Source organism: Physella acuta, unplaced genomic scaffold (genome assembly GCF_028476545.2).
Source record: "Physella acuta isolate Inbredline_101_S28 unplaced genomic scaffold, ASM2847654v3 ptg000033l, whole genome shotgun sequence".
Classification (NCBI taxonomy): Eukaryota; Metazoa; Mollusca; class Gastropoda; family Physidae; genus Physella; species Physella acuta.
Window position 1 is genome coordinate 76,127 of NW_026731553.1, and position 23,349 is coordinate 99,475.

A 23,349-nucleotide genomic window follows, 5' to 3' on the forward strand; every position below is an offset into this window, starting at 1 on the left:
TATAGGAAAACAACAAAGTAAATTCATTAATTTATTTTAAAATCCTAGTACAGGTAAAAAAAATAAATAGTTATCACAAGAAAAAGTGGATGGATGCTACCAGCATTTGTTCTGGCATGTTGATGGAACTATGATCAAGCTGTGCACACTTTTAAAACATGTAAATAATTGAAGAAATTAAAAATAGCCTTGGTTTCCCATAAAAATTTAAAAAGTAAAAAAAAATTATTTTTAAAAACTGATGTCATTTTGGCACATTTTTTTTTCATCATGCATACACATTTCTGATTTGGTAATTCACATGACAATAAAAAGTATTTGAATGATTTAGTCTATGATAACTCCAGATTGCTGCTTAGCCAATCCCCTACACAAAATGGCTTTGAGTCTCTCCTTGGCTGGCTCAAAAGTGGGCTGTAACCCAAGTGTTGACTGGTAGAATAGGGTGGCGTGGTCCCAGTCAGACTGGAAATATCAAACTAGTTAACAGGGCTTCATTCAAACTTACTAGTTAACAGGGCTTCATTCAAACTGACTAGTTAACAGGGCTTCATTCAAACTTTACTGTACTTGTTAACAGTGCTTCATTCAAACTTTACTGTACTTGTTAACAGTGCTTCATTCAAACTTTACTGTACTTGTTAACAGTGGTTCATTCAAACTTTACTGTACTTGTTAACAGTGCTTCACTCAAACTATACTTGTTAACAAGGCTTCATTCGAACTTTATTATACTTGTTAACAGTTCTTAAATTCAAACTTACTGTACTAAATAAAATTAGTAAAGTTTCAATGAAACACTGTTAACAGTATTCATTTAAACTTTACTTTACTAATTCAATTTGTTAAAAGTATTACACCAAATTTATCTATACTTGTTAACAGTGCTTCATTCAAATGTTACTTTTTAATGGTGGTTGTTTATTAAAACTTGTTATAAAACTATATAGAAACATTAAATAACAAATTTGGTAAAATAAAAATGTCAAAAAAAAAAAAATTAAAATTAATCACACTATAAAAATTGATAGTGTTAACAAATGAGACAGTTTTTACCTTGGTGGCATAAAGGTTGGCCATGGTGAAGTGGGACACAGACAATCTGTTGTCAACACCCAGAGCTGCGCTGGTCACTAAAATAGCATCAGTGGTGAAAGATGTGTGCTGGAGAATGTTAGCCAGGCTAATCAGGCAGGTGTCCTACAGAGGATAAAATAACATTGTTAGTCTATGATGTGTGTTGTAGAATGTTAGCTAAACTTATCAGGCAGGTGTCCTACAGAGAATAAAATAACATTGTTAGTCTATGATGTGTGTTGTAGAATGTTAGCTAAACTAATCAGGCAGGTGTCCTACAGAGAATAAAATAACATTGTTAGTCTAAGATGTATGCTGGAGAATGTTAGTTAAACTTATCAGGCAGGTGTCCTACAGAGGATAAAATAACATTGTTAGTCAGAGAAGTATTCTGGTGAATTAGCCAGGTATGTGACATAGAAAAAATATTTTCCTAATGGTGAGTCAACATTTCATGGATTCTAAAATCTTGCTGAAACTGCCCAATAAAATAAAAGATATGAATGATGTTTCACCTTGAACTGGTGTGGCACGTAGGTGAGGGCCATTCTGATACAGTCCAGCGCCTGTTGTGCTTCTCCTTCCACCCTCCAGTAGAGAGAGGCTAAGATATAGGCCACCCAAGATGTTGAGTTCTGGTCAGGAAAATAGGGTAACAAACTTTAAACACACAGGTTAGAGCTCAGACTGTACTGTTAACACTGGGTAGATAACCAATTTTAACAGTGGTTATCTACCCTGCCACTACTGTTGACATTGATTATCCATCCTGCCACAACTGTTAACATTGATTATCTACCCTGCCACTACTGTTAACCTGATTATATACCCTGCCACTACTACATTAGCCCCTACTATAAATATTGATTATCTACACTGAGACTACAGTTTCTAGAATAACCTAATAAAGTTTATTTAACTAGTCAACACATCTAATCTATAGGAGCTTTTAAAATAATTACCAAACCCATTCTACTTTAAAAAACTCTGGAATACTAATATATAAATTTAATTGGGGGACTAAAATAGACAAGCCCTATTCGTGTAATAAAAGTTTACCCGTGACATAGCTTCCGCTATACGGGTACCAATGACAGTGTTTGGTTCCATCTCACCTCCAATTGTTTGAAGAACCTGTCAACATTGTATTTAAAAAAATTTAAAAATAAATAAATATATTCTATTCTAATATCAAATCTCTACATGACTAACCCTTCAACATTGTATTAAAAAAATAATAATCAAATATTCTATTCTAATATCAAATCTCTACATGGCTAACCCTTCAACACCACCTAGTCATCAACCTTAGCTCTGTTGTGATACAACAAGTTAACCTCAAATTATAACCAGTTTGTAACAGTCACTTTAATTAATGCTTATTCATCATCTAAAACCACACATCTGGGACATCAAAACTTCAGTAAAAAAATGTTATGAATAGTTTCTATGGCTGAATGTCAGCAGTGTTACCTACCTTGGTTAAAGCTTCTTCAGGTAACAGAGTAGAATCCGCCTTGAGAGTAACACCAGGCAAATGGTCAAAGGACCTGATGGGGGAAACCTGGTCTGTCTGGCAGTATGGATCCTTGTGTTCATGTTTCAACAGGGTGCTGAAATCTATGTGCTCACCAATGCTATGGAAATAGGCACAAGAAAGTTGACACCTACATTCTCCAGAAGACAAGTAATTCATGCCCTCTAGCAATCAGTATTTATATTAAACAATCATTTACATATAGCAATAAACCATACATTTATATGTTAATAGGTGCTGCCCTTTCATTTAAATCTGATTCTGGGGAAGTTATCTTTTAATTAAACAATTTTTGCTAAAAAAATATACATACAATGTTGAACTAATCAGTTTTTAAAAATTATGCAAAACAGCTTGTGAAAAAAAAAGCTCAAGGCTATCACCAAGTAATTTTCATACAACAAAAAAAGGAAAAAAGAATTTTATCAAACTAAATTAAGAAATATAGAACAAAATGGTATAAAGATTATAAAAGTCTTCACTCACTTTATTCCTTTAGCTGTTGGACATAGCCAGGTACTTGTGCTGTGTTCAAAGTCCACCAACTCCTCACCAGTGCAGTCCTCAACTTGCCAGTTTAGCTGTGCTAGGTTTTTTAAGTTAACCTGTGTATCTGAATGGGAAAAAAATCTGGCTTAGTAAAATGTCTTTTTATTTACATTTTAATTTTATAGCCAAACATGGGCACAAGCTAAAACATGTGGGGAGGGGGGGGGTGTCAGCCTGTCAGCAATGTATCAGTTGCCTGGCAACTCAATGACAACAAAGTATCAGTTACCTGGCAACTCAATGACAACAATGTATCAGTTACTTGGCAACTCAATGACAACAATGTATCTGTTACCTGGCAACTCAAAGTCTTCAACACTGGAATGCTTTGAATGATGGGCAGGTGGTTCTGGACTTCGAAACTTAAAATCAGACAAAAACGGTGGGGCTTGGACAGCATCTTCTCTGACTGCCTGGGTGAGAGAATCTGACGTTTCCTGCGGTTTCTCCTGCGTTGGTTTCTGTTCTAGAGGTGTTGATTTTAAAGGTGTTGCTTCTAAAGGTGTTTCCTTATCATAATCCAGCCCCCACTCCCTCAGGGCCTGAAGTTCCCGATCCTCTTCTTCTTCTTCATACTCATAGTATTCAATCGTGGAACCCGGCTCCACCCACACAGTTTCAATTTCATCAGCCTGAAATTTGTTTCAAGTAGAATTAAAAGTTAACTAGAAAAAAAAAACAAGAATGTTTATATTTAATTAATGAATTAATCTTAATTATTTTGGTTCTTCAACAAGTAAAAAGGTGATGAAGAATAAAATGTATTAATATGCCAGAACCATAAATATTTTTTCAAATATAATTTTTTTTTCAAAAACTAAACTAAATGTGTATTTTTAGATTTTTTAAAATATTTAGACATATCAAAGCATTTCTACAGTTGTAAATCTTCAAAAAATAATTCTAAACATTTAGTAAAGGATAGTTATTTTACAATTTAAAAACAACAATATATTACTCCATGTTAGCAAGCCATCAGTTAGAATATACACATTTTTAAAAATTTGCCATGCACTACTTAAGAGGGATTGAGGATGCATTCAATGTAACTAAATACAGACTAATGAAGCACAAAGGATGAAACAACTTTATTTCAGAAAAGCAGAAAGACTTTAAAATTGGATTAACATTAACTATTAATTAAACATTTGTTTTCTTTTAATTTTAGTCTCTGAAAAACTACAATTTCAATACACACTTTAAGAACTAAAACCAATCAAACACAAATTTACAAAAAATTAAAAACACAATTTTGCAAACAAAAATGACTACAATCAAGATTTTTACAGACAGCTAAGCTTGTGCGCTATAATTTCTGGTCAATGATTGATGATTTTGTAATTGGATAGTTCATGGTTAATTTTTTGTTTTGTTGCAGATGTACCCTAAATTGGTAAGTTATAAAACTGCAGGTAATAAAATATTACCTGATTAAACTTTAAAGTAAAACAAGCCTAAAAAATATTGACTGTTTGTGAGACATTTTAAAATCTTTTATTATCTATCACAACTTATTAAACAGTTAGGAAGATTTGAATAAATAGAAATACACAACTGAGTAATTTATTTATGAGATGTTAGAGAAATATGTTTTTCTAAAAAGCATCAACAGAATTCAATTGTAATACATGTAATCCACTAGGCCGAACAGTAAGTTGGACATAGCGCCTCATGCCAAGAGCTGCCCTGCAAGTCACATGCAACATCAAGTCATTCACAGTGAGCGTTAAAACAGTTGGATTAGCAATAGAAATGAAGCCAATCTTGAAACAACAAGTCACTTACATGCTGGAACTGGCTTCAGGATTATCAGAGTTACATCCCTTTACTGCTACTCCAAACTGCTGCCTATGCTATACAGTTGGTCCAGTTCAGGAAACTTTGCCCCATATTATACCAGGTCCATTCCAATTAACAATTGTCCCTTCGTCAAAGATGCAACTTTCATTATATTTTCATTAAAATTGACTTCATAGCTTCAGGTTCACTTCAAATTCTCAGAGGTTATTTATTATTCCCACATATACATTTTTTCTGTTTTTTTCTCTTTCTTCAACTTTTCTCATTCTGCCAACTGGTGGAACTCCCATCAGCAGTGATTTGATGGACATGGGACACACATACAAGACACCAGTACACTGATCAATGGGAACAGCAACAACAGACACCAGAACAAAGTCAAGAGTAAACCTCAGTAGTTTGCACAATGGAAAATATGTATCCTTTTATTATCAGTTCAAGAAACAAGAATCAACTGATATAAGATAACAATAATAATACAATTAAAAGCTGTATAAATATCAGGTGGTGAGAGGTTTGACCAAACCTACAAAGAATTATTTAAACGGTGAGTTAAAAGTTGAAAGAAAAATAAGAGTGCTCTCCTTTTGTTTCAGAACTTTAAAAAACCAAATACCAAAAAATTTAATTCAACTACTTAAAACAATCTTTCTGAAAGGTAAAAATTAATTTATTTTAAAAAAATCCTTTTCTCAAAAAGCAACAAAAACTTAGCCAATTCTAGGCTGTAAAACATTGACGAGCAAACAGAAAGGATCATGATCATTAAGTACATGGTAAAACATGGAATGGTTGGAAACACAAGCAGACTCTGGTTCAGATCTGACACTTGCAGATCTATGGAGGTGCTTCATCAAGTAGAGACACATTCACACCAATTACGTTTTATTTATCAAATCTTTTTAAACAAAATATTTCTATCTTTTAAGCGATAACAAAAAAATAACATGCTAGTTAAAATTGAAAATCTTTCTTTTTTTCCATTAAAGGTAAAATTCAAATAGAGATGAGTGCAATGGACGGGAAGTGGTGTGATCAAAACCAAGTTGGACTAAAGGCAGTAAATTAAGCAAGGAGCGAATCATAACAAATGAAAGACATAGTTACTCAATCATAAATTAATTCTCATAGTTAAAAACATTTTCTTAAAATAATAAAATCTGGAATTTAAAATAGAAATCAAGTCACCATGAACACTCAGACAAATTAAACCAATCCTAGCAAAGAATATCAACACCAGCCTGGGTTTCCTAAACAAACTTAGGTAGTCTACACGTAAACAATTTTTTGTATCGTAGTGAGATCAGAAAAAAAACATTTATTTAGGTTATATGAACTCATCAATGAGTTGGATTGGTTACAACATCAACATTGTAAAATGTGCTAGAAGACTCAGGTCCCAGTGTTTGATCGAATCCTTTGCGTGGGATCTACATGTGTAAAATAACAGCACCTGACATTCACAAATTTCCCTCTTTCACAAGTGTAAAAATCATTCTTCAAGAAACATTCAGTGGTTCAAGAAAAAGATTTGTACAGAAGCTGAATAGGTTTGAGCACAATTTGCATGTCATTAAAAAAGGGTTGCATATTAAAAAAGTTCACATAATTATTTTTAGTGACAAAGTCCAGTTGTTGATATCAGTATGGTGCTACTTTAAACAGCTCAGTTCTCTTAAAAAATTAAACTTTAAAATTACTCAGGCCATTTATTAACAAAGTTTGACTGTAAAGGGTTAAAACAAACTGGGTACAGATCTAACCTTTGTACATTGGTTAATCATAAAAATGTCCTTTTTTAAAACCATGCTATCCAACTTTAAACTAATTAATACATTTTTTTTAAAACTTCAATGATAAAAATATAAACCAATCGGTTCACATAGCATTAGAACAAAAATATTCTAACATTGAGTAGATCTTAAAACAATTGAAATACAATATGAGTAATAACCTATTAAGAATACCCATAAAATACTGAAGTACTAAATATTTATAGTAAACTTTATCTCAAATAATTTTCAAGTTACAAATCCTGCATGTCAATTGTGCATAGTTTCTACCCAGTGTCACTCTGTCATTAGCTCAACTACTTTAAAAGTTGACCAACTTATTACACTTTATATCTAGCTGTTACAGTTATATTCATGTTTAATACATACAAGTCACACAATTCATTTCTAAACACACAGAACAAAAGAGTGGAGACAGTCATCAGATCTGACCAGTAGAATTAGAGTTACATCCCCTTTTTTACATTCAAGAAGTCAATACATTTATGGTGTAAGAGAATTATTGAAGAACTGTCTGGCACTGCAGCTAGACATCTGACAGGCATGGAATATCTGGCATACAAGATTTATACTTAACAGCACTTGTTTGAAGCGGCGGCAAAATAAACATGTGGGTGGTAAATGGCATGAGGTGGGTCATGTGGCAATCAGTTGGGCACACTTACATAGGTCCTGAACTCCTCTCTGTTACAGCCCACAGACTTGGTGCCATCATTAAAGATAACACAGTCATCTGCGTCAATCTGCATCTCTGATGGAGAAACCTGAAAACAAAAAGTTTTTTTTTTAAAGACCAGCGATTGGTTGAGTAAGATGTGTGATTAAACAAACACAATCAGTGATTTATTTAATAAGAAAACTAATTAAACAAACACAATCAGTGATTTATTTAATAAGAAAACTAATTAAACACAATCAGTGATTTATTTAACAAGAAAATAATTTAACAAACACAATCAGTGATTTATTTAACAAGAAAATAATTTAACAAACACAATCAGTGATTTATTTAACAAGAAACTAATTTAACAATTTAAAAAAAAAGTTTTTTTATCAGAATTATTTCATCAAAGGTTTTAAGCCATGAGTAAAAAATGAAAGAGAGCCTTGAGTTGAAGGTAAAAGTGTAAGATTTTAGCTATAAAGGTAAAAGAGAAAGTGTAAGATGTAATCCAGGAGTTAAAGATAAAGTGTAAGATGTAAGCCTTGAGTTAAAGGTAAAAGTGTAAGATGTAAGCCCGGATTTAAAGGTAAAAGTGTAAGATGTAAGCCTTGAGTTAAAGGTAAAAGTGTAAGATGTAAGCCTGGAGTTAAGGTAAAAGTGTAAGATGTAAGCCTGGAGTTAAAGGTAAAATTGTACGATGTAAGCCTGGAGTTAAAGGTAAAATTGTAAGATGTAAGCCTGGAGTTAAAGGTAAAATTGTAAGATGTAAGCCTGGAGTTAAAGGTAAAAGTGTAAGATGTAAGCCTGGAGTTAAAGGTAAAAGTGTAAGATGTAAGCCTGGAGTGAAAGAGAGAGAGAAAGATGTACCAACTTGAAGGAATATGAACTGATGCTTGAGGACACCCTCCACATACTCCAGCTTGGTGTGAGGCTTCTGGTTACCCTGTGGATCAACAAATGTTTGATCTGTAAGTATATTTTCATCAATCTTTGTAGAAACAGTCAACTGATTAAAGAAATTCTAATGAGGGTAGTTTCCCTAACTAGTGGAGAGCCAGGTTCTACAACCTAATGGTGGTTAAATAAAAAGGGAGTTAATTGGTGGGACAATCTACACATGTTTAGCTCATACTTAGCCTGTGGTTCTGAAAATTTTTATACTAAAAAAAAATTACTTGATTTATTTTACTGTAAGATAGATTAACCAATAGTACATAAACAGTGACCACAAAATTAATTTTTTTCAGTGTTTCTATTATTTTGAATAAATAATTATAAGTCAACTACAATCATGTACAATGTGTATATCATGCATATAGTTAAATTGTCTGGTAACAACAGGAGTTCAACATGCACAAAAGCCACAGGTGTGACACTAAGAACTTAATACAGACTGACAATGGTACAGAATAAATATAGGAAGGTTATAGATCAAATAATACAGGCTGACAATGGTACAGAATAACCATAGGAAGGTTATAGATCAAATAATACAGGCTGACAATGGTACAGAATAAACATAGAAAGGTTATAGATCAAATAAAACAGGCTGACAATGGTACAGAATAAACATAGAAAGGTTATAGATCAAATAAAACAGGCTGACAATGGTACAGAATAAACATAGAGTTATAGATCAAATAATATAGGCTGACAAAGGTACAGAATAAACATAGAAAGGTTATAGATCAAATAATACAGGTTGACAATGGTACAGAATAAACATAGGAAGGTTATAGATCAAATAATACAGGCTGACAATGGTACAGAATAAACATAGAAAGGTTATAGATCAAATAATACAGGCTGACAATGGTACAGAATAAACATAGAAAGGTTATAGATCAAATAATACAGGCTGACAATGGTACAGAATAACCATAGGAAGGTTATAGATCAAATAATTATAATACAGGCTGACAATGGTACAGAATAAACATAGAAAGGTTATAGATCAAATAATACAGGCTGACAATGGTACAGAATAAACATAGAAAGGTTATAGATCAAATAAACATGGCATCTGAACATTTGAAATAAACTGGCATATTGAATGGATTTACTTCCATAGTAAGGCCATGCAATTTGTTATCCTGATAAAATACCCTTCTAGAGCATTTTTATATTCAAAGCTGACCCAAGCTCAGGAAATGTATGTTTTGACACAGTTAATAAAACTAATTAGCTAACAAGTCCAAAATAAGTCTACGTTGTAGATTTAACTAGAAATATGCCAATTGTTTTTTTAAACTCCCAACTGCTAAATAAAAAATAATTGTATTAATAAATCTGGCTCTTCTGGTTCTCAAACCATGCATTACTTCCAAAATGGTTTAATGGTGTTGGGAGGTATTTCAGGTACATAATACTGGCTGCTCCACGCAGGATGCAAACACAAACATTTTGAATAAATCAAACAATGCATGATCATGCAGTCTATAACATTTAATGAACACAAACTTGTACGAGACTGAAGGCATTCAAAAACAAGAAAAAATTAATAGTAAACAAAATGTGCATTCAAATTTTACTGTCATGGTTAAGTTATTTAAAAAAAAAAATGGTTATTTAAAAATGAGGATTAAGAATGTTATGCAAGGGTAAATCTACAAGAAACTAGAATGACAGAGAAAATTGAGCAAGCTACTAAATGCACTAACAAAAAAAAGGAGTGAAACAAAACCGGCTTGCTACAGACTAAAACACTAGATGCAAACATGTGGTTGACCCTACCGGGCACTGCGCAGCATGGTACGCAACAGGTCGTACAAACAGTTTTGGAGGAGTGATAACATGTGCTATGAGCCCAGAGTGTGTTGTCATAGGGAGAAGGCACTGTGAGAAAAGGTATTGAGCCATCAGACAAATAAACACAAATAAATTCCCAGAAATCAACTTCCTGTTTCAAGTTAAACTAGGATCTTGGGGAGGGCAGAATAAATAATTTACATGCAACTAGACTTTCATCTAGTTTTTTAAATATGGACATCCTGAAAATTTGTGTAGTGTGTTTTCAGCGGGTAGCAAGTGAAAACTCAAGCGTGTGAGGTTGGCAATAATAGGTAAAATACTTTAGGTAACCATATGATACACAAAAAACTTTCAACATAAACCTGTTTGAAATCTCAAAAATTATAATACAACACAATTTTTCTTCAAGTTTTTTTATAGGAAGAGTAATTTTAAGAAACAAAACATTTATTTATGTGTAGATGTGCCACCAATTTTAGAGCAAAAAATATAACCAAGATTTGACATTTAACTCTGCTCTTTTAACTTTATTATTTGTATGCTGTAGCCTTTAAAGAGGCAAGAAAAGTTATGAAACAATTACAACTGAGAAGCCAATTCAGCCAGCATGCAACAAACATAAAATCTTTACCTGAACACGAAGGTGGCTGCATTCATCTCCTTCACAAAGCCCTTTCTTCTCATAGTACTGGCTCACCTCGTCTAGTTTACTGGTGAAATCTGTTGAGACTATTCAACAAAAACAAAAGTTGTGTGGACTATTCAGACAAAAAAAGTTGTTATAGTTATTACAGTTATATAGACTATTCAACAATTAAAAATTCAGAAGTCTTTCTAAATTTTGAACTGAAGATTTTAGCAGGTTTGAATAGACTATTATCTAAATTTAAATTTCAGCAAGAATAGAAGTATTAAAATTATTTTAACTGTCCACATTTCTATTAAACTGAATAAAAGCATGTACAAAAATGTATATACTTTCTAAAATTAACACAACATTTTAAAAATATGTTTAGCTGCTTCTAATACAACCATTAACCCTTTGAACCCTTAGCTCCTGACCCTAAAACCCCAGTGCCCAAAAAAATTGAAGACTGAATATAACAACAAAGCTAACTATTATTTTAATGAACATTTGTACATGTATTATCGCCAATACTTTGACTTAGTATGCTGGTCCTCCTAGCAAGTAGACCCTTCTTTCCAACTTAAGTAGGTGCGGACATAAAAATAATGCAGGTAACTGGCATTTTCAAATTGTATTTTGATAGTAAATTGCAATGCAAATGATAAACAGAATTTAAAAATTACTTTATGGGTGCAGCGATGACAAGAACTTACCACAAGTAGAACAGTACTAGTTACATACTTATTTAATTTAGCATTTTTATGTATTGACTGTCAATATGAGGTAGGGTGTCTCAGATTGGTCTGCCTGGGCACGGAGATTTAACTCAAATTTAACCACGGGTTTAATGGGTTAAACATAATCGTATATCAAGTATATGAATAACTTACAAAGCATGTCTTCCTGGTCTGTTGAGAATGGTTTACCTCCCTTGCCAGAACAATGACCAACTGGAAGAAAGAACAAAAGCTGTGTTGTGACATCAAGCAATCAGTTCATGGAATGTAACATGAGAAATCAACACAAACATGGCAACCATCAGCACAACTTATACTGCAGAATACAAGTAATTGGAATTGCTTTAATCAGAAAGAACTATAGAACAACAAAGATGTATAAATAATTTTTAATACAAAAAAAGAATATTTTCATTCAGAATGTTAGTATCATACAATAAATAAATCAATTTTACCTTCAACATTTCCCACCTAATATAAGCATATATCCCTTATTTCATAATTATAGTTGACCCAAACAGCATAAAAATATATTTAAAAATATAGCAATCACATTGGACTGAATAAAGAGCCAGTGAATAGACCATGATTAAAAAGCCATTTTCAAACCAGGTGTTAAGTTTAAAAACTAAATTTTTTATATAGAGCCAAGCATAAAATCAGACAGTAAAAAACAATTATGTAAACAAAATTTGATACAAATAGTGAACATCATTAATAAATAATTTAAAAATCTGCTTCTTCAGCTTTAAAATAATGAATTAAAATTTACATTTTTTAAATATTTAAAGTATATTTAATATTTTTATCATTACTTAAGTTTATCACATTCATTTTTCAAATGTAATCAAATTTTAAAACTGTTCTTTATAAGAAGTTAACAGCATTATAAGACCTGGTCTACAAACTAATGAGATTAAAATTGGTGTGTTTGCAAGGTGAATTAGTAAATCACTACACAGGTTAAATTGAGACTATCCCTTTTTTGAAACATTTTTTTTCAACATGATTCAAGCAAAGAGGGGTACCAATAATAGCTGAGGTTCTAGAAAAAAAAATATCTCCTCCATTACAAACCACAACCAATTTAACTTGTTGTCTCTGAAAAGGAATTTGACTGATTACTTTAGATAGGAATAATCATATAAATTTTAAAGATTATTGCATGCGTTGTAAGTAAAGAGTTAATTTAGAAAAGCACATACAATGGTTAACAGGAGAACGTAAGTATAAATATCTTAACATTAAAATCTTACTTAAAATAACATAATTTAAAATTTGTAAGATATATCAATATGTATATATTTACATACACAACTAATTAATTTGAAAACAACTTTGTTAGAGAGAGAGGTAGATATAATGGTTGCCACCCAGCATAAAAATATTTCAATTTTGTATTTATTTTTAAAGTTATTTCCTTTGCCATCTTGTCAAATATTATATCCTAGAAAATCAACTGTTTCAACCAGGATATTATAGGCTACTACACTTAAAGGCACTAGGACAAACAGGTCATGGGTCAGGTAGGCTTGTACCTTGTGTATGTATATATTGAAGTGATATCTAACAGTAAAAGATTTGTAAGAATGTAAACCAAAGAACAACTTGAATAACAGAACATGGTTCAGAGGTAGAAACAGTGTACAGTAAATCACATTACATTTCAGCTTGCAGCCACACAGACTTTTCCCTGCAAGTGGTTCAATGTTATCTTGGTTAAGTCAAATACAACAGTTACACTAGCTACCACTAGCTTTAAGTTCAACATCTTGGTTAAGTCAAATACAACAGTTACACTAGCTACCACTAGCTTTAAATTCAACATCTTGGTTAAGTCAAATACAACAGTTACACTAGCTACCACTAGCTTTAAGTTCAACAAGCTTTTTTCCTTTGATCTGACAACTTCATACAAAGATAAGTTGGAAATGCACAAGTTAGTTATGACAGTACCTACTACTAACATAAAAAAGGAACTTGATATGAATGTAAAGTTTAAATAAATGTCTAGACTTACTAATGGTATTCTCTAGATTAACATCACCACTGCACCCATCAACCTTGATTGGAGTGATTGTGCATGTTTGGGTACACTGGCCATTACAATCTGCAACCCTGTTGCGGGAACGTGTCTCAATGATACACTTCTCTTCATTGTTTTCCTGTAAAAATCATACGTTTATGGATATGAATTATGTCTGAATATAGTTCAACATTTAGTTCACTCAGTAAAAAAAACATGCTTACAGTTTTACAGATAACTCGGCTCTCTGTTTCCGCTGGTTTTTGTTGACAGTTGGTCTGGCTGTTGGCAGGAGATTCCTGAGGTGCAGCACTCTGCGCAGCGTGGTGAAACTTGAGGTAGCATTTCATGGCTCGAACAGCATCCAGTGCTCCAACAAAGGTGGGGTCAGCTGACAGGGCCTCGTGATAGTGGTGGGCAGCTCCAGTGTAGTTGCGTGTTGCCCACAGCAGATGGCCCAAAAAGAAATGAGATGAAGGCTGGAACATAAATAAATCTGCTATAGACATTTTTATTTTAAAGGTATTTAAGATATGAATTCACAAACAAATTAACATGAGCCTTGAGTGATCATAAACAATGGTGCTACAACGCTAAATAAAATATTTTTACAAAAGAAGATTTTTCACTTTTTCACACATTTTTCCAATTGTAACCCTTCAAAAATGTATTTTTCAAAATAACTATAATTTAATTTAAAAAAATAATTTATGTGTGAAAAGTATTACACAACTTACTTAACTAGTAAATTATCAAAAAATTTTGTCACAGTAGACAACGTAACAAGTGGTGTTATTTCTCGTTTAGTTTTATGAAATAGGCAAATCATAATTACGGTAAAAGATTGCTCCAGTTATCAAAATTTTATATTTTTATTTTACCTATAAAAAGTCCAATAAATAACCAGGTTCACATAATTATACTTTATAACCTATGTAAATGTTTCAGCTAAATGATACCACCTGCCCTTTCAAAATTTGATTTTTTAAAGAAGGCAAATCCAAAAGCATAACAATGAGACTTGGGTGTCAAAGATTATTTGGCAGCCCTGACGGTACAAAATTCTGATTACCTCTGCATCATTCACATGAAGAGCATCCCTCATGATAATGATAGCATCATCATAGCGTCCATATCTGTACAAGATGTTGGCTAAATTTACAAGAGGGACATCTTTATACTGGGCAGGGCTAAGGTAGATGGACCTACGAATACACTCTATGCCATGGTAGTTGTTGCCAATGATTCTCCAGTACAGCCCAGCCAAGTTGTAGAGGATCCACTGTGGGCCTATGTTCTGTGGAGAAACAAACACATTGCAGCAATTATCATTTGTAACATGTGGGATAGTCTAGACCACATCACACACAATTCACAAATTAGCTGTTTCTGAACACATATTGAACATGAATGACATAAAAAAATCTGCTGTACCTGCTTTAGTGCAGTCAAAATTCTCTGTCCCACTTCTTCCTCAGTGACAACACCATCATTGACATGTTTCAGCAAAATCTGGTTTTGATTGAATGGTATTGATAAAACATACAAAAATCTAAACCTTTAGTTAAGTGCTAAACCTATTAACTGAAACACAGAAGTTGTCAAACAGTGTGTGCCGTACCTCTTTCATAGAAAGATCATTGTACTTGAGTGGAATCCTAGACCTCTCAGAATAGCTGACAGATTTGAGGTGGTCGTACACTGCAGGGTTGCCTTCAGCCAGCTCCATCAAGGGCACGCAAGATGGTGGGTACCAGGGCAGTGGATGCTCCCCGCCAGGCTCCAGGCCCTGAGCTTCAGTCAACAGTTCTTTGACCCTACAGTTCAAGCAAATGTCAACCTGTTATCATGTGATCAACACAAACACAAGACATCATAAAGATGGGATTCATCTCAAATCAGTTGAAAATAAGGATCAGGTAAGAGAACGATGGAGATCTCTCATTGCTACCTTATCTAAGCTAGAGTAACAGACTATATTGATGATGATAATAATTTAATTTAATAAAACCCTAACTAATTTTTTTATACTACAACAAAGTAAAATTTTAAAACCAATATTTCAGACTAGTAAAGCTCACCCTGTGGCCTGCAGTATTTGATATGTCCCTTTAAAAAGTATACTGAAAAGAACTTACTCAAATCCTTTGTTTTCTGGTGACAAGTAGACTGTTGTTAAATTCCTTGGGTCAGGGACCTTTTTCACCATAGAGTCACATTCATCTTTCCTGGGCCAGTTGGGCTGCATGTACACATCTGCTTCTGATGGCTGAAACAGGGGAATAAAAACTGTTAAATAGTCATGTTCATAAATATCACCAGCATGCAAAGGAAAAGATGGAAATTAGGAAACATTCAGGTGGTTATGGCCCAGAATATTTGTTGTTTCACTTACTTTATGTTTTTTGTACTTGGAGTAGATCGGAGCCTTTACAGGCTGACTATAGTCTGGACTCTTGGGGTTGTCTTTAACTTCCGTCACTTGCTCTGATTTGTTCTGACATTTTTTAACTTACGTTAGTAATATAAGAAACAACTTCTAAATGAATGATTAATGTATTTTTTAAAAATAGGAAAATTTAGGTTAAAACTAAAAAAAGAAATAAAATCCCACGACCCTGAATGATAATTAAGTTACTGCAAATATTCACCTCTTCTTTAGCTTTTTCTGGGGTATCTTCCAAAAAAGCAAAGTTGAAGTCCAGAGTGGGGGACCTCCTACTCCATGTACACAATAGAACTTGTTTGCCATCTCTATCTACCATCCTGCAGAACTCATCTGAAAATGTCACACTCTTCTTCCAATGGGGGTAAAAACATTTCTACCCTTCTCAAAACAGATTTAGTTTAAAAATTAATCACAAACAAGCCATATTTTGAATACTATGGATAAAATTGGCTTATTGAAATATATTAATCTAAATAAGAAATCTACAGATTTGAAAAGAATACAATTTCAATTTCTAAAAAAAAAATTAAATCAGAAAAATGTAATATAAAATTAACAAAAGCAACACATTATAAAACTAAAATAAGCCTTATTAACAAAAATGTGTTAATTTAATGTTGTAACTAAATCAATTTAAAAAATTATGATTCAAAGGAATTTAAATTGATATTTTTTTCAAGAAACAACAAAACACGTAAGTAAAAAAAAGAATAGTTGGGGTGTTTGAAGCAGGCATATACAGCAGGCGGGAGGTGGAGGAAAACCTTCACCCACAGGTCAGTGGTCAAAAAATGATATTAAAGGATAAAAAACAAAAAAAAAAGTTTCCCTACACCAGGCTTAAGTATGCTCAACCTATTTGCTCAAACAATATTTCTATTCATCAATACATTTTAGACTTATTGTTTGTTTTAACAAAAACAATAGCTTCATTTGATTTCATATGATACATTATAAAAACATTTGCAATATTAGTAAACTAAGCATCTACTAACTGATGTCAGCTACTCAAAAACTAAGTCAACTACAAAACAGCTACTAATGTTTCTAATCAAAATAACTTACCCATATCGGAGGATCTCTCCTTTATCTTTAGCTGCTCATACGCCAAATGTTGGGAGATTTTGACTTCATGGGGTACCTGCTCTGCCAACAGTTTATCACTCTGAGTCTGGTAGAGGTCATGTTTTCTTTGATAGTCTTTCAGATCTTTCAATGTCCTCTGTAGTGATCTGGTGGGAATCAAAACATTTCATTCAACTGTACCTTTTTAAAAAAAGAATTTTTCTGATGTAAAACTTCAAGCAGTCTCATTATAAATGATTAACCCTAAGTTTCATTAGCTGAAATGGACTATTTAATGGCTTGCTACGAAACAACCCAAAATCAGCAACATACAGTGACTATACTTGTGAGAGGGTTGAATAAAACTTTCCAACTAATGTTGAGTACTTGAGAAAGCCTTGATCAACTTAAAGCCATGTACAACAAGAAGAATCAAGAATGAACCTAACCTGTGCTGGGCCTCTAAGGCCATCTCTAGCTTTGAATGACAAAGAACTGCATGCCGTCTTTTAGAGGCTGCTTCAAAATCTGGCTGAATTTTTAATGTGTTTTCAAAACAAATTACTGATTTATTGTACTCTCCCAAAACCTGAAAATAATTATAAAATAATTGAAATTATCAAATGAAATTATGCAAGTTCATATTAAAACAAGAGAGAAAATAGACTTTTAATAAAATGTTAAAATATCATTTCCTTCAAGAGCAGTAGTAACCTGACTTACTGCGTAAATATTCCCAAGTGTGAAATGGTTTACATTCAACTCTTTGGACATCTCCAGAGCTGCATGGACTAATATGGCTGCCTCATTGGAAAATCTAGCACGATGGAGAATATTTGCTAAGCTGATCAGTGCTACATCCTTCTGCTGTCTGTAAGTAAATAAGTTTTAGTTTTATTTTTGGTGAAAAGGACATAAAAGTTATTGAAAAAAGTAGGAAAAGAAATGGAAAAAATAGCCAGTGATAGAAAAGCATGGAAGGATGTTGAAAATTATCCATGCTCCATACTCTTTCTAAAAGTGATTCTACGCAAATTAATCTTTAAACACTCACCTTGGGGAGTGATGCAAAGCTCTTCTAATACACTCCACAGCTTGAAAGGGGTTACCCTTTATTCTCCAATAAAAAGCAGCCATGTTGTAGAGTATCCAGGAAGTTTTATTCTAGAAGCAATGTAAAATTGAACATCAATTAGCTGTAAGTACTAGATTCTAACTGAAGCTTTCATAACATTATACATGTTGCACTGGATGTTTATGAAGAAAAATAGATAAGGGAATCATCACAAGAATCATACTTTGTTCAAGGCTTCATACACCAAATGGCCATAGTCGTCCACATTTTCTTTATGAGTGATAGCATTTTTGAGTCCAAGTTCTGGTGTGCCAGATAAGTTATGTCTGGATTTCATTCCCTAAAGAATGTACACAAGATTAAATGTATGGCTTCTTTAGGCTTTTCAAAGATTTAAGAACTCAATACTTAAAATGAAATTAATATTGAATATTAAAGAACTTAATAACTTACATAGAATATTTTAAAAAATTATATACAAGTAAAGGCTTATGCAATAATTAGAAAGAAGCTGAATAAATTATGTTTAAAACAATAATTAAATTTCGTCCTTAATATAAATGCTTTACCTCAAGATGTTCAAAAGCATGAATACTAAATTCTAGATCCATAAAAGCTGTACATTCTGGAGGTTTCGGATAGGGACTTGGAGAGAGATTTATATCAATGTGTTCATCTGGCCTGAGATAATATTCAACAACTATTAGCACATGTATCATGTAATCTAAACAAAGCATTGTATTATTGATCAATATTGTGAACTATATACTATATTGAAGTTGTAAAATTATGAATGAACATTCAAACATCATTTCTGATGGAATAAAATGCATTGAAGTTACCTAATTCCTTTATTTTCTAATGGCAGAACTGTGCTGATGTACAAGTCAAACTCTGGTAAAGGTTTTCCTGCCTCTATACAGTCTGGGTTGGTTTTGTAAAATTTTTGTTCTAAGCCTAAATTAAAAAGTGTAAAATTACAAAATAACAGCAACACCAATGTTTGTTTTTATAAAAATAAAAAATAAAATAGCTAAAGTCATTTAGTTTATACTTAATAAATTGGAAAAAAAGCATTATACCTGTATCTCTATCTTCATTTTTGTCTATTTCATCTTTTCTACTTAACAATTCTTTTTTCAGGGTGTTTAGCATAGTTGCACGATCTTCTTGTTTCATGAATGCAACTAAGTCATAAGGGCGTCTAAGGTTGTAAACAGAGTCAGCCTGGAAATAATAAAGCAACATGATTGTAAATTGATTGTAAAAATTAGCACATTTCTTTACCATGGAACACAAAATGCATTATTAATCTACCTACTGTATACATTTTTCAAACTATCTATAGTAAATATTGGTACCTCACTCAGTTTGTGTCTGAACTATTTAGTTCACAATTAACATATGTACAATGTAGTCAAGTTAAAATAAGGAAACAAGGCCAGGGAGACAATTTATAGTATTAGTTATAGATCTATTAATTACACTAGAACTAGGAAGTAATTTAGCCTCACTGTGTAAATGAAATATTAATTTTGAGTGCAGCAGATCCTCTTCTCAATGCAAAATTATAAAGATAGGGATGATTAGATACTGGAAAGGATAATAGGCCTTGTAGCTTTTATAAAAAAATATTAATCATGAGAAAAAAGGCACACACAAAAATCATGATGGTAGTATTCTATTTTGGTTGACAATTTGCATTTGGACAAAACAAACTCAAGAAACTAAAAAATCATAACAAAAAACAACAAGCTTGTGTAATTTATGTTTAGTTAAAGGTCACATTTGTTTAAGATCTAGAATTCCAGATTAGTTTATGCTTGTCAGATGTGTCTTAAGTACTTTTTTTGTGATTTTCATGCCATAAAATTACTGGCAGCATTTTAAAACTTTTGTATTGAATTATTTTAGACCCTCAGTAATTTAGTGGGGCCTTTGTTAGGCCAGTAGAAGTAGAATAGATCTAGGTAGTTATATAAAGTAATGAGGTAAGATTCAAAAAATGAACATTAATTTGCAAAGTGTAGGTTATGTAGGTATTGTGTGTATGCCAGGACCAGGTAATCCCCCAGCATAGCGTCGGTTATTATTCCGGAACGGTATAGCAGTAAAAAACAGTAAAACAATGACAAAATCTGTCATGCCATTCTTTAAGTAATGTAAACCATACTTAAATAGGCGGCATCTTTTATTTTCAATACAGAACATTAAAAAATTTGGATAGATTGATTACTAAACATTATTCTAGTCATTTTTACTAGGCTAGATCTAGACTCTGATTCTAAACTGATTGTCGCAAATACTCTACAGGTTTTTATTACTGTGTTTCTCAAAAAAACATTAAACTAATTACTACACTTGACTTTATGATTTATATTTAGATCAACTAGGCCCTTGTGTTGATTAAACTTAAAATTAAGTTTAAACATTAATTTAGATCATCAATTTTATTATATTGATATTATTAATATTATATTTCAAACGAAAAAAAACATGGTTTACACTAGATTAAAGTAACTAATAACTTTACTAATTAATGTTAAGTGTCATCCATTTATGATGTCCACAAAAATTTGGAAAAATAACAGTTCTCAACACTTTAGTATAAATTAGGTCCTATATGTTAAGCGCTTGTTCATTTAAATGTTTTTTTTTGCCATAACAAACATACTGCAAAGTATTACAAACTTATTTTTATGCACTGGTAGATGCCTTATAAGCTTAACAATCATAACATTTGTAAGTAGTAGCCTCATTCATGACCACTAAGATGTTTACTTGATTCTCATTTTATCCCAAAAAATTACTAAATTGCAAAGTCAAAAAAATTGCTAGAAAAGTAAATGTTAGACCTTAAAGTCTGGAAAACCATTATTTTTCGGGACGACTTTTTAAAAAAATCTGGTAACTTTTAGGACTTTAATTTTAAAAATACTACTATTCCATGATGTCTGTTAGTCTACAGCATGTAAACTTACCGTGTGAATGTGCGATGACTATCTAAAATTGTTCTATATTGAAAGAGTGATAGCACATGGACGCAGTGTAACTCTCTATTATACATACTATTTTTCATAAAAGTAGTCAGCATAGGTTGCAGGCAGTTGGGGCTGGGGTATAATTCGTCAAATTAAAATGACGTCACTTTACTTTTACTGAACCTTGCGAACACTCCCGGCTAAAACGTTTTTCATAACAAACTACTTCTACCCCTTTTCTTGTGAGTCCTTGTGTTTATAATAAAATACACTCACTGGAGGTGAAAGTCAAGCAGCGAATAAAATACGCTAAAATGAAGTTTTAATTCCCCCCCCCCCCCACACTTAAAGAAACTCAACAAAATTTTCACTTGACTATACAGCACACTCTTTAGTACACAGTATTTTATACTGGGGAATTACTTGATTCTAGATCTAGAATAATATCTAGATTCTAGATCGAGATCGAGGACATTCTAGGATCTAAACTTCTAAAGCTAGGAGTATGAATCCAGCTCCAGCACACTTCAGCACAGTGAGAAATGCATTTTTTTTTTCAAAGATCCTAATAAAATAAATAAATTTAACTAGAATCTAGATTAAAGAATCTACCTGTGCTTGTATTTTTCCGTCCTCCGTAACAATCCAATGTGTAGAGCCATTTGATATTGTGCATTTTTGTATGATAAATATTACTAGTAATATACGTTTTATAGTAGACGCCATTTTCTAAACAAACATTACATATTTATGACCTCTACCCCTTTACTATAGCCGTAGGGGCGGAAATAAAACATCAAATCGATAGGGAGTAGTCGTTGAATTTTTTCACCTTTACCCACGATAGCAACTTCCATAGGCTATTTGATGTTTACAATGTTCTTGGTATTTTTTTTACAGGCGTAAATAATTGCACAGTTTATATAACAGTACCAGAGCTCCCTCCCTTATGACACAATTAAAAAAAATAATTTTTTTTCTCTCGCAAGCCGCTGCCTAACCACTCACCATGTACTACGTTAGCGTGCATGCATTTGATTGGCGGTCTATAGTTCAATTTGCGCGATTGTTTAAAAATTAATTACATTGGTACGTGGTGGTAGTTTGGGCTGCACATGCGTTGGGCGTGGGTAATATGGCAAATATGTCTATCTAATTTCTATAATCTAAGCTTATAGTTATAGTTAAAGCAGTGGCGTCACTAGGTAGCGTGTCATCCGGTGCGGTACGTAATGGTGTCACCCCCTCCTAAATTGATTTACTAACTGAATTAATTGTTTGGCATCCCTTTCATAGCTGACGAAAAGCGTCAAAATGTGTCAGTGTTACAAGTCACATAGTTCTATGTATCTGTTGCTCGCTTTTTATTGCCTATTGATAAGTAGATTTGTAAATTCTCAATGTCGTTTCACCCCAATCAACTTCAGTGTACGGTGTATTTGGAGTCAGGAGTCAAACCCCCCCCCCCCCGCCTTACCTTTTTGTCGAGCAGCGTCAACTTATATAAATCCACCTAGAAGGGGCCTAATTCTAACAGTTGCTAATTCAAGTGGAAAAATCATTGCATTTGTAGAAAGTTAGTAAATTTGGTGTCACCCCCATCCCAGCAGTCGACTGACGTAACAATTATTACAATTCTCAACGAAACCTTTTTTCTCAGGCTAATGTTTCAACGTTTAGTTGGTGTCATCACCCCTACTGCCCAGGTGCTTGGTGAGGGCGGGGGATGCAGACCGCACCGGTACACACTATATATATATATATATATATATATATATATATATATATACTTTCTTTCTTTTGGGGGGGGGGGGGGGGGGGAGGGCACCACGAAGTGCCGCACACGATGACACCTGCGCTCTTTTCCGCCGGTCAAAAACCATTGCTGGCCCCTAACCCACCCGCCACTAGTATCAGCAATAAGATGTAGCCCTACCTACATTAGGCTATTCCAGTGGTGTAGCGGGTGGGGTGGGGGTGCGGAACGCACTGGGTGACACCATTTAGGGGGTGACACCAAGGCAAAAAATAGCAAAATATATAGAGAAAAATGATAATTCCACTTAATTAAGTGATTAATTGGAGTGTTAAATAGTCTTTTAAGAGGTGCAAATCGAAAGTTTGACGGGGGGGGGGGGGGGGGTTGTAAATCGAAAGTTGGAAGTTTGTCCCCGGGAAGGGGGTGGGGGTCATCCATAAATGACGTCACGCTTTTTT

The 23,349-nt window shown here is 33.1% G+C and overlaps 1 protein-coding gene across 3 annotated transcripts; it reads right to left on the reverse strand.

Annotated features, from left to right (window-relative positions):
- Window positions 1-17: 17 nt before the first annotated feature.
- Window positions 18-21,926, reverse strand: LOC131942091 (tetratricopeptide repeat protein 17). Of its 3 annotated transcripts, XM_059301807.1 has the most exons (30): window positions 21,745-21,926; window positions 19,234-19,378; window positions 18,994-19,108; window positions 18,721-18,832; window positions 18,375-18,491; window positions 18,131-18,240; window positions 17,800-17,947; window positions 17,526-17,665; window positions 17,077-17,243; window positions 16,214-16,341; window positions 15,958-16,059; window positions 15,701-15,831; window positions 15,184-15,379; window positions 14,997-15,074; window positions 14,635-14,859; window positions 13,787-14,041; window positions 13,557-13,701; window positions 13,200-13,229; window positions 11,690-11,749; window positions 10,803-10,900; window positions 10,154-10,255; window positions 8,292-8,363; window positions 7,422-7,520; window positions 3,459-3,795; window positions 3,101-3,227; window positions 2,555-2,714; window positions 2,137-2,211; window positions 1,593-1,712; window positions 1,057-1,200; window positions 18-465 (listed from the first exon to the last, which is right to left on the reverse strand). In XM_059301807.1, exons 1-30 carry the CDS (start codon window positions 21,856-21,858, stop codon window positions 328-330), a joined length of 3,990 nt encoding a protein of 1,329 aa, XP_059157790.1. In that variant the 5' UTR covers window positions 21,859-21,926; the 3' UTR covers window positions 18-327. The 3 variants fall into 3 exon arrangements, with proteins under 3 accessions (XP_059157790.1, XP_059157800.1, XP_059157806.1); XM_059301817.1 differs by lacking the exon at window positions 13,200-13,229 and having other exon boundaries at window positions 21,745-21,925; XM_059301823.1 differs by lacking the exon at window positions 10,154-10,255 and having other exon boundaries at window positions 21,745-21,925.
- Between the last annotated feature and the right edge of the window lie 1,423 nt (window positions 21,927-23,349).

Bases quoted from the DNA above. Each gene is read 5' to 3' on its own strand.
- LOC131942091 (XM_059301807.1), bottom strand. From the start codon at position 21,858: ATGGCGTCTACTATAAAACGTATATTACTAGTAATATTTATCATACAA. The intron at 17,948-18,130 runs GTGAGTGTTTAA...ATTTACTTACAG, and splicing joins GCTTTGCATCACTCCCCAAG to ACAGCAGAAGGATGTAGCAC. The intron at 2,715-3,100 runs GTGAGTGAAGAC...CTATTTCCATAG, and splicing joins CCAACAGCTAAAGGAATAAA to CATTGGTGAGCACATAGATT.